Source organism: Triticum dicoccoides, chromosome 2B (genome assembly GCF_002162155.2).
Source record: "Triticum dicoccoides isolate Atlit2015 ecotype Zavitan chromosome 2B, WEW_v2.0, whole genome shotgun sequence".
NCBI lineage: Eukaryota > Viridiplantae > Streptophyta > Magnoliopsida > Poales > Poaceae > Triticum > Triticum dicoccoides.
This window is the reverse complement of record NC_041383.1, coordinates 717,813,746-717,825,790: the sequence shown is the minus strand read 5'-3', so window position 1 is coordinate 717,825,790 and position 12,045 is coordinate 717,813,746. Positions and strand designations below refer to the sequence as shown.

Genomic DNA, 12,045 nt, shown 5'->3' with positions numbered 1-12,045 from the left:
AACGACGGGAGTATTACATAATATGCTTACATACTCTTTTATTTGATAGATACTACATACAACATACAAAACTACCATATGTGGTAGATAAAATTTGTCCTATATAGGATAAATAAATAAATAAATGCACTTATTATTTTTGAATAATACACATGTATAATAACATATACTATATTACTTCTTTTGTTTCAAAATACTTATCATGGTTTTAGTTTTAAACTACTCAGCTTTTTATGAGCTGATTAGTATGACTGTAGTACTCCCTCCGTTCGGAATTATTTGTCGTAGAAATGGATATATCTAAATGTATTTTAGTTTTAGATACATCCATTTCACAAGTAATTCCGAACGGAGGGAGTACGACAGTAGTAGTACGAGTGAAGAAAGTAATGAGCACATGCACTCACTGTTTGGCCTAAGAAATCTCTAAAAAAAAAACACGCTCACTCTTGAGTAGCGCGCACGCGTGCGCACGTCCCTCTCCCTCCCAAGTCACCTTCGTCTCCCTGCCGCAAGCGTGCCTCTCTCGCAACGCCCCGAGCAGATCCCCTTTCTCTTTCACGCAGCGAACGCCGAACTCAGCCACACCCACCCCACCCCACCCAGCTCAAATCCGACGCCACCAACGACCGCGCCACCAAAAGCTTCCGCCTTTTCCTCCACTGATCCCTCCTCATCTTCTCTCTCACGGAGTCCAGGCCACCCCTCTCCTCCCTCGCTGTCTCCTTTCTTTCTTCCTCTGCGCTCGCGCGTGTGCCCCGCTGTTTATGCGCCGGTAGATCCCCGACGCGACGCGTCCCGCGGAGGAGGAGCTAGGCAGGCCGAGATGAACTCGACGGCGTACTCGCGGCCGTCCAAGCTGCCGGGCGGCGCCGGCGACAGGAGGCCGCCCACGCGCCTCCGGGGCTTCGCCTCCAAGATCGAGCCCAAGAAGCTCGGCGCTGGCCTCCTCGCCGGCTGCTGCCTCGCGCTCCTCACCTACGTCTCCCTCGCCAAGCTCTTCGCCATCTACTCCCCCGTCTTCGGTACGTGCTCCACTCACTACTCACTCACTGCATTCCATTAATCCCTCCCTGATCTAATCGTTACTGCTGTTGAATTGAATCCGCGCTCAGCTAGCACAGCCAACACGTCCGGCCTGCTCCAGAACGCCCCGCCGGCGTCGTCGTCGTCGTCCGTCCCGGAGACGACGGATGCCATCCCGGCCGAAGACACCACATTCATCGGCCGCGAGAACGGCAACGCCGTGGATCCCGTCGATTTCCCAGAGGAGGGCCCGGCGTCGGCCGGCTCTCAAGAACCCGGCGTGCCGGAGGTGCTCTCGAGAAAGGAGGACGAAGCCGAGAAGGCGGCGGAGGCGGCGACGACCTCCGTGCCAAAGCCATGTAAGGAATCTCTCGCCCCTTTCTCACCTCCTTTTTCGTCGCACCTTAACTGGAAAGCAGAGCAAAACTGGCATCACTCCCAGGTCAGGTCAGCAGGCCACTTCTTGCACACATTAATGCTCTGTACTCTGCGATCTGGGCAAACATTTGTCGCCCACCTCATGTCGACGCAGTTAATTTGCTTCAGATTAGTTGGAAATGTCCGAGATCTGCCCGCGCGCTCTAAATTCAATTCTAACGCGACTCTGTTTCTTGGTGAATGAATGGATTCAGCCGCGGAGGGCGGCGCCGGCGGGGAGGGTGCGGCATTAGCAAAGATGAGCTGCGACGAGAACGGGGTGGACGAGGGGTTCCCCTACGCGCGTCCGTCGGTGTGCGAGCTGTCCGGCGACATCCGGATCAGCCCCAAGCAGAAGACCATGTACCTGGTGAACCCGTCGGGCGCCGGCGGCTTCGACGAGAACGGCGAGAAGCGGCTCCGGCCGTACGCCCGCAAGGACGACTTCCTCCTCCCCGCCGTGGTGGAGGTGACCGTCAAGTCCGTCCCCTCGGCGGCGGCCGCGCCGCAGTGCACGAAGCGGCACCTTGTCCCCGCGGTGGTGTTCTCCGTGGCCGGGTACACGGACAACTTCTTCCACGACAACACGGACGCGCTGATCCCGCTGTTCCTGACGGCGTCGCACCTCAAGGGCGAGGTGCAGCTGCTCATCACCAACTACAAGCCGTGGTGGGTGCAGAAGTACACGCCGGTGCTGCGCAAGCTCTCCAACTACGACCCCATCAACTTCGACGCGGACGCCGGCGTGCACTGCTTCGCGGCGGGGTTCCTGGGCCTGTACCGCGACCGGGACCTCATCATCTCGCCGCACCCGACCCGCAACCCGCGCAACTACACCATGGTGGACTACAACCGCTTCATCCGCTCCGCCTACGCGCTCCGCCGCGACCGCCCCTCGGCGCTCGGGGAGGTGCCCGGGATGCGGCCGCAGATGCTGATCATCTCCCGCGGGGGCACGCGGAAGCTGCTGAACCTGGAGGAGGTGGCCGCCGCCGCGACGGAGCTGGGGTTCAACGTGACGGTGGCGGAGGCGGGGGCGGACGTGCCGGCGTTCGCGCCGCTGGTGAACTCCGCGGACGTGCTGCTGGCGGTGCACGGGGCCGGGCTGACGAACCAGATCTTCCTGCCGACGCAGGCGGTGGTGGTGCAGATCGTGCCGTGGGGGAACATGGACTGGATGGCGACCAACTTCTACGGGCAGCCGGCGCGGGAGATGCAGCTCCGGTACGTGGAGTACTACGTGGACGAGGAGGAGACGAGCCTCAAGGACAAGTACCCTCGGGAGCACCTGGTGTTCAGCGACCCCAAGGCGCTGCACAAGCAGGGGTGGCAGGCGCTCGCCGAGACCATCATGAAGCAGGACGTGAAGGTGAACCTCACCAGGTTCCGGCCCTTCCTGCTCCAGGCCATCGACAAGCTGCAGGAGTAGCCGCGGCGCCGGCGCCGGCGTCTCCGTTGTCATCGCAGGTTGGTAATGGAAGGTATACCACTCACGGTCACAATCACATAAACATACACAGGCAAACACGGCGGCGAGAAACATTGTAATACTGGAAAGGGTCATTGTCTGATGAACATAGGAGGCTTCGAATTGGTTTGTTGGTTGGTTTTGTATTTACTCATTTTGGTTGGATAGTGCAGTTGCACGCAAGAGGAATGTTCATTATTTGTTCTTCATTTCACCTGCAGTTCAAAATAGGCCACTCCGGCTCGCTGTGATTTCAGTATGAACCTTTAGTTTCGTCGATTTAAAAAAATGATACAGCCAACCCAGTATGAACCTTTAGTTTCCACCGAGCAGGAAATCATTTCACAGCGCACAAGAATGATTCTGTTTTTGTTTGCTAAACCTGGTGCCTGCGAGTGATTACGCGGGTTTGGCACAGACAGTCAGACCATCCACCTTGTGCCATCTTAATTTGGGGGAGAGCCCACTTCATGGGTCGAATCGCTTTCGCTCCGACAACTCTCGGCGGCTTCCACAAGCTGCAAGCGTAGCAACGGCACCATCGTCTCCATCCCCAGCCCAGGTTGGTACTTGGTAGGCACACGCACGCAGACACGCAGGCAAACGCGACAACAAGAAATGCGGAACAAGAGATTCACATGAACAAAACAGCACAGGTTAGTTAGTTTTGTAACACTCATTTTGGACAGCGCACCTGCACGCACGAAGAATGTATGTTCTTTGTTCTTCATTTCACTTGCCATTTTATTGAGCAGTTCATTGTTATTTTCTTCCTAGTCACACCGCGTCCATCTATTGAGCTACGCCATGTTCTTTGGTGGTCCGGAGAAAACAACATGTAGGAAAGTTTTTTTTTTCTTCCTTAGCAGCAGGCACCGGAGTGGAGTGAATAATTAAATTACTCCTTAGAGTATAGGCAGACAGAGATCGTTCGTGGAGACGCACCTCGGGGCTATCAGAGAGAGATGAAGGCATCGGCGTCGTGGAACTTGTTCCAATTCATGGAGATGAAGCAAATCGAAGGAAAAAATAAGGTGGAGGGTGCAGGCGAGGCGGAGCGGGTGGAGAGTGGGCACAGAGGTGAGAAGGAGGCAGCGGCCATCTAGGTATACGCCATAGTGGGAGGGTTTGCTCGCTCGTGTGGGGGAGAGGTAAGAAAGAGGCGCCCAACTAACAAAAGAAAAAAGTGGGAGGAGAGAAAAATCAATGGGAATTAGGCTTGACATGAAAAAAATAAAATCAATGTGACGGGATGCGGAGTAATGAAACGAACAACCGCGGACTCCTCTTTAATAATAGTACTGATGGAACCACCACAGAACCGAAAAAGGAACACCAACACTGCCGCTCGCTTACCAACTAAAGAAGATAGGTACGATCATGAGAGTGTGGTGTGTGTGTCCCAGCTACGAGCAAGTTTTTCATTTCTTTTTGTATTTCAGGCAGTTTTATTCTAATATTTTTCAAAAATTCACAAAAGTTCATAAACCCAAAAAATGTTTGTTGATTAAAAAATGTTCATGAATTTGAAAATGATTCATGAATTTAATTTTTTTGGAAAATTTAAAATATGTCATGAATTAGTAAAAATGTTCATCAATTCGAAAAAGTTTCATGAATGTAAAAAATGTTGGGAAATTTAAAAGGTCTCATGCATGTAAAAATCTCCACGAATTCGGAAAATGTTCATGAACGTTTATGGATTTCATTTTTTTGGTGGATTTGGAAAATGCGTAAAAATTTGAAAATGACACGAATTTGCTCATGAATTTTGAAAATGTCCATGAATTGGAAATATTCATAAATAAAGAATTAACAGAGTAAAAAGGAAAATGTAAGGAAGGCTGAAGGAAAATTACAAATAAAAACTGGATGAAAAAGAAAATAAATAAGAAAAACAAACTGAAAAACCAAAAAGAAAACCAGAAAAACTAGGGTAGAAAGAGGAAATAGATAAAGAAAGAAAAAACCAGGAAGGAATGTTTTGTTAACATGTTAAAACTGCTTTTTTAGGGGTACATCTTCTTTTGAGAGTTTTTTCAATGGTACAAAACTGTTAGGGGTACATCTTAAAGCTGTTTTTTTAGGCAAACATCTTAAAACCTCTAAACGCTTACCTGTGAATTCTCGCTAAGCGGCGTGTGAGACGGCCGTCCACATGGCCTCAAAGATCACTTTACTGGGACGACCCAGTAGCTATAACACTTGTTAGCTTCGTTTTCGTGTTTCTTTGTTTGTTTTTGTTTACTATTTAAAATTTTGATTATATTTTAAAAAATATCCTAAATACATATTAAAAAAATAAATTATTTTCTAAAAGTGTTCATGCAGTGTAAAAACATTATCCATACAATTTTTAAAAAATCTTCGTGACATTCAAAATATTCATACGTTTCAACAAATATATTTGTGAAAATTTAAAAAAATGTTTATACAATGAAAAAATGTACGTGTAATTTAGAAAAATGTTTTGTACCATTGGAAAAAATGTTCAAACACTTAACTAATGTTTAACATGGATTAAAAAATGGTCAACATGTACTCGAAAAATTATTAAGTTTTATTGTATGTGAAAAATATTTCTCATTGTTCAGAAAATGTTCAACTTGTAGTAAAAGATATTTCAAGGTATATTTGGATTTTTCTAGCATGCATTTAGGAAAATGTGCATCGTGTATTGGAAAAAATAGTCTTCATAAAATGTTTAGCGTGTTCAAAAACTATACAAAAAATATTTAAAATTGCAATGTATTAAAAAAATAAAAAGTTGAAATTGAAAAGAAAGAAAACCAAAAAATCTAAAGAAAAACCGATGAAAACTGTAAAGAAAAACACAGAAACATGAAAAGCAAAAAAAACCGCATGAATTTCTAAAACCAGCCAAAACGAGGGAAGGTTTGCACAAACCAGTTTGCCAAAACCGCTCGCTAACACACTGTATTGGGCTAGCCCACCTCGTCGATCATAAAGGCGAGGCAGATGATTCTCTCTCTTTTTTTTTGACGCAAGACAGATGATTTTCTTGCAGTAAACGATAGATAGACCCGTGATGAACCCACAAGACCGAAACAGGTCCATTGATTAGATTAGAGGCATGGCTGATAGAGCATCGTACCCGCCTCGTCCTGCACTGAAGCGACTGAACACTAAAAAAAGAACTTCAATGCCGAGTACTCAGCGAAGAGCGAATGAAAAAAAAAAAATACTCCGCAAACTCTTTGCTGAGTGTCACACCATGGTAAGGGCATCTCCAACATTGACTCTCAAACTCCCCGCATACGTTTGGAGGATGTGTTTTGCCATCCAACGCGGCCTGTATCAGTCTGCCGACTGGTCTAGACATGTTTTTTCCTGCAAATTGAAAGATAGTCTTGGGGACTTTGCGGGAGTCCGAACACCAGCCACGTAGGACTCCAACACCCCGGCCCACTAATGAACCAAGTATGCACAAATATCTGGAACCTTATGTATCGATTTATTTCCAGTGACTTGTTGAACCTTCATCATTCACCATTGTTTTGTCCGCTGATTTGTCCTACAAATCTTGGAGCTGACCCAATTACTCCTCTTATGTCATTATCTTGACGTTTTTAAATCTCTCGCCAGCTGCTAGACGGGAATTGGAGACTCCTCCGCCTTGTCTCTCCTTGTCATTGTCGATTTCGTCTACTCATTGCTGTTCTTGTTCACGCCAATGTTGAACCAAAGGTGTTCAAGGTGTATTGGAGTTTTGTTTTCTTTGTACATTGCCGTTGTTGTTGTTAGCTGGAGCGGCTCGCTGCGCCTTCGTATATAAATTCTTCTCCTCTGCCAACGCATGAAAGACGGTTCCATTCCCATGGCGGCAATTCAGCGCATCCTCCAAACCTTGTTCCTCACGGCCATCGTTTCGCTCGCCGGTGCAATAGCTGACCAGCAACTGCAGCCACCCATTATCAGTGACTGCGTAATCGTAGATAACACAACCAGGCCTGGCAGCACAGAGCAGCTTCTGACAAATGTCGGCTCGCTCGTCGAATACCTCTTCGCCGGCGCCGGCGGCAACGGCGGCTTCCTCAACGGTGTTGTTACCGTGGCCTTCTCCCTCGCTAGCCCACACACGCTCTCCCTCGCTGCTGCGCTCGAACAACACGAGGAGGACGAAGACAACAGGAAGAAGAAGGACACGGGGAGGGTTTGCCAGCGCACGAACGCTTTTCTTGAGCTCGAACTCAACACACACACCCTCACGGCGAGCACACATACACTGAGAGGCTACATCTCTCTTCTCTGGCGCACCTACACACCAGCACCGTGGCCACTTTAATACCCAGAGGCACGCACGCCAGATCGGCCACTAACCCATGCACTAACTACCTAGCTAATCCCTAGCTACATGCACGCTGCTAACAACCTGGAAATGGCCGGCTTTGTAGCCTGCGGAGACGCAGCTCCCACGCACCACACATGCAGGAACTGCCGCACAGAGACTCGGCCGGCTCGGAGACTCCACTCACCACGGCCACGACCAACACACGCACATGCTAGCTACGGGAATGACGCACCCGACGCGGCCAGCGCGCGCCCGCACGCTGCGCCCGCTTGTCGCCGCGGCTTACAGCGGCCAACAAACGGCAGCTACGGCGACCCGCCGGACAAGGTATTCGGTCATGTCATGTGCTACGCCAACTATAACTGGACCATGTGCGAGAGCTGTTTGGCGGCGGCGCAATCTTTTCCGAGCGAACAGTGCCCCTACACATGGGACGCTGGGGCCATGTACGACGCCTGCGTCCTACGATACTCCAGCGACTCTTCCTTCTCCGTGCCCGGCGCCGGCGGGTCCTTTTGGTCTGAGTTTGCCGACGGCAAGTCTGACTTGTCCATCCGTGACATAGTCGCCATGAACGAGACGCGGTGGAAGCTGATGAGCCGGCTCCTTCCTGAGGCCTCCGGCGCGTCGATGAGGTTCGCCAACGGCAGCCTGCCGTATACGGACTCGTATGGCGCCTCGCTGGAGACGTATGGGCTGATGCAGTGCTCGAGGGACTTGGCACCAGATGAGTGCGCCGATTGTCTGCAGAGTGGACTTTCGAATCTGGCGAGCGCTAACAGCACGACTGGTCATGTGAGGTCGTACAGCTGCTACATTACATACAGCATGGAACCCATCGAAATCCGCAGCCCTTCACCTTCAGAACCGGTGGAAATCCCCAGCCCTTCACCCGCAGGTACAATATCTCACTCTCGCATTTGCATGTATCATGAAACTGACATTGCGTCTGAATTTTCACAAAGTGTGTGTCTGTGTATTCAGGCGTTGTGCCCGCGCTCAGCTCGAAGCTCGGCAAAAGGAAGCTGATAATCGCCGTGTGCGTGGTTGTCTGTTCCATCTTGTCCTTGTAGTAAACTTGGTAAAATGGCACAGTGTATGTGTGTTGTGGGTTGTCAGGTGCAATTGTTATACGCACCTAATCAGCAGTATGTGTGTAGGCTTGGAGCTGCAAGTTGTGTAGCAGCCCATGACATGGTCTGCTGAGGTTGACAAAGCATGCTGTAGAGCACGCCCTGGATAGCTCATCGTGGGTGCACTGGTGTCAAAGGGTGCCGGAGAAAACCAAACGAGCCCTTAGTATCAAAAAAAAACAAAACGAAAATCCTAATACCTACGAAAAGCATACGTAAGTTTACGAAACCTTCCAACTAAACCAAACATCACCCCCCTAATTTTCAAGTGGGTGGGCCCCTGCCACCCCTAAACACCAATACTGATGCTCCACGTTGGTTATTACGTACATTTTCGTAAGTCTAGCATTGCTCCAGAGAAAAAGATTTTTGTGCATGTCTCAGCCATTTATTTGGTTGGAGATCCCCATGCATGCATACTTATCTTCTTTGTCTGTATACTTGTGTCAGAGAGTTGCATGTGCATCCATCCCACCTCTCATGTCCTTTTCATTTCATCTTCTAATTTCAGTTTACTATATCTTTTGAACCAAAAATCCAAATTAAATTTTGGTTGCATATGTGTGTTCGTGGCGACGAGACCTTCCGAACAAGAATACATTCTGACAAGTTTTTTTTAAGAAAAAACTTCGTTTCAAATATTGAAACTTGATAACCATAACATTAGTTTTACCAAGTTTCATCATGTTTTGCCAAATTTCATATGCTTTTAGGGTTCTGGGCTTAGGGCTTTAGGGCTTAGGGTTTACGTCTTAGTTTTGAAACTTGGTAAATTTATCACCGTTTCTATTAAGTTTTAGTACTTGAAACTTTAATGAATTTACATACAGCATGAAACCCATCGAAATCCGCAGCCCTTCACTACACATCTTGCATGTACCTTAAAACTGACATTGCGTCTGAATTTTCACAGTGTGTGTCTGTGTATTCAGGCGCTGTGCCCGCGCTTCCCCCAGCTCGATGCTCGGCCAAAGGAAGCTGCTAATCGCCATGTCCATGGCTGTCGGCTTCATCTTGCCAGTCTAATCTTGTCCTTGTGGTAAATTTGGTAAAATGGCATAGTGAATGAATGTAGTGGGTTGTCACTTGTGACTTGTCAGGCTGCAATTGTTATAAGCACCTAGTCAACAGTATGTGTGCACGCTTTGGGAGGTTGACAAAGTGTGTTTGTAGAGCACGCCCTGGATGGCCTAGCTGATCATGGGTGCACTGGTGAGGTGAAGTGGGCAGTGTAAAAGGCCACCCTGCATTTGTGTAGCAGGTTTGCCAGGCAAAATAGAAAAACAAAAAAAGAAGGCACACAAAGCAATGGATGCTGGACTGGAGAAAACCAACCTGTGTCTCCCTCCGTTCTTGGCTCACGCCCCTGCCAGCGTTGATTGATCCAAGCTGTGTGTGCGCACGTCCACCAAAGGAGAAGGGTGACGAGTGTAGTGGCTAGGACCTGGCATTTGGCACCAGAGCTAGAGGAAGAAGGTGCAGCGGTGGCGGCGCAAGAGAAACGTGGGGAGGAGCAAGCTTTGACAGTAGGAAGCAAGCAGATCAAAGCTGACAAGCATACAACAAAGGATAAAAAATCCAAAGAACAAAGCAAGCACACAACAACAAATGTGTTCCAAGTCAATAGTGCCACAGTGGCTCACAAGCTCACATGCGTACAAGTTGGATAAGTAGCCCTAAAGTTTAGATAATAAGTACTCCCTCCGTCCCAAAATTCTTGTCTTACATTTGTCTAGATACGGATGTATCAAACACTAAAATGCAACTAGATACATCCGTATTTAGACAAATCTAAGACAAGAATTTTGGGATGGAGGGAGTAGTCAACTAGCCGAGACCTTGAAAGTGGTTTGGCACCACACACTCCAGTTAAGCGAAGGAAGGCCAGGTAGATCATCCGGGACCTTTTAAAAAGTCCCGATTAAACGTTGCACCATATACTCCAGCAAGTAGTCCAGGTAGAAGATCCTTGAGCTTAGCATCAAGCTGGGGACGCTATCACACACAAAACACACAAAAAGGGTCAGTTATTTATATATACAGCCCCAAATCAAAATAATATAATAATTTGTGATTGGTTAGTTTACCCCGACAGGATCATGTTCGTGATAATGGGATACGGCTATTTTTGCAAAGTGTAAGGCACCCCAAGTATTTGGCTCAAACGCATTGGCCCACTTATTTTGTTTCTGAAAAAGCATAATCTCTCTAAAACCAAAATCTGCATTTGGATCAGCAGGATCAACTCGGACTTGCCACCCTTGTGTGTTAATGTTGTTCTGCAACCAATCTTTTTGACGTTGGGTAAAATTTCTTCTAAACAATTTCTTGTACATGCCCTCCCTAGCACCGGAGTTTCCTAGGAATGGATGATTGAGGACATCTTCTTTGCTGCCAAAAATGATTAGAGTTAAACACATATGATGGTCAATGCTAGAAGAATTAGTTGGCTAGTGCATACCATATATTTGTATTAAGGAGGAATTGATGAAAGTGCCTTAGTTCAACATCATTTGTCCAGCGGTTCAAAATATTGCGGAATATCATGTCTGCCAAACCTTGCGAAGGCCGCCTAGCATCAAGATTCCTTACACGAACATGGGATGGTTTAATTTGCATCATGTCGCCATTGAGACCATAAGTTCCACTAAGGCCCACATCATCTACTGTCATGTTTTTGTCCCATAACCTCTCAAGTAGCTCATACAAATCCCTACCATGATTAAAGAGATAAATTTACATCACTAACAAAATAATAGAATTTAATGTGACAGAACTAATATGAAGCAACTAGCACAACCGCAGGTGCTACATACAAATTCAAATTCCTACAAGAGATAAATTTTCATCACTAACAACATAGCACAATTTAATGTGACAAATCTAATATGAAAAGTCACTAGCAGAACCTCAAGTGCCACATACAAATTCCTAACAGAGATAAATTTGCATCACTAACAAAATAGCACAATTTAGGTAAATTTTCATCACTAACAAAACAGCATAATTTAATGTGACAAATCTAATATGAATACAAGGCAAAGCACATTATAATGGGAGAAACTTATGAGACATAGCAACTTGCACAATCTAAAAGACTAGACTAATGTATGGAGCAAATACAAGTGTACGAGGCAGTGTAAGCAAATACAAGTGTATGAGGCAATGTAAGCAAATATAAACCAGAGAGGATAAAGAGGGGAGGAGGGTTTCCATACCTAATACTATCTTTTAAAATTGTGGGAACGTCAACGGAACCTTGAATACTTAATGAATTTAACCAGGAGTCTACACTTTGGGGGATGTGAGCATAAGCTGTCACAGTTCTTCCAATCTCCCTATTATAGGCGACACCATGGGTCTTAACAATCCCTATATCAATTCTTGGGTTCAGCCCAATTCAGTCTAGCTGATTAAAGGGCAATTCATTCTCAACTAAGAAAGTAGCTGCTAGTTTCTGCACTTCTGTTGAAACAAATCCTTCTTCCGGATTCCCAGCAAAAGCTATTGCTTTATTTGAATAATGTATAAAACCATGTTTTTCTCCAAGTACTCCATTTTGAGAACAAGTAAACTCATAGGGCTGAATAAGAGTACCATAGCTTTTATCACGAAAGTCTCTGGCTTTATTTCTCATGCATCTATCGAATATTTGTTTCTCACTTTGCTGCAATTGTACAGAACAGGTG

General features: G+C 47.0%; 2 protein-coding genes across 2 annotated transcripts in view; one reads left to right on the top strand and one right to left on the bottom strand.

Annotated features, from left to right (window-relative positions):
• The first annotated feature begins 572 nt into the window (after nt 1-572).
• Nucleotides 573-3,120, top strand: LOC119365821 (beta-1,2-xylosyltransferease XAX1-like). The gene is made up of 3 exons (XM_037631475.1): nt 573-1,025; nt 1,116-1,385; nt 1,659-3,120. The coding sequence occupies exons 1-3, from the start codon at nt 827-829 to the stop codon at nt 2,870-2,872; spliced, it is 1,683 nt and encodes a 560-aa protein (XP_037487372.1). The 5' UTR covers nt 573-826; the 3' UTR covers nt 2,873-3,120.
• Nucleotides 3,121-9,916: 6,796 nt separating this feature from the next.
• Nucleotides 9,917-12,045, bottom strand: part of LOC119365820 — a 2,937-nt gene continuing 808 nt past the window's right edge. The window contains exons 4-8 of the mRNA XM_037631473.1: nt 11,954-12,023; nt 11,575-11,728; nt 10,818-11,069; nt 10,444-10,747; nt 9,917-10,351 (exon numbers count right to left, since the gene is read on the bottom strand). Coding sequence (XP_037487370.1) covers nt 10,250-10,351; nt 10,444-10,747; nt 10,818-11,069; nt 11,575-11,728; nt 11,954-12,023 — 882 coding nt within the window. The 3' untranslated portion in view covers nt 9,917-10,249. The remainder of the gene's footprint in view (nt 10,352-10,443; nt 10,748-10,817; nt 11,070-11,574; nt 11,729-11,953; nt 12,024-12,045) is intronic.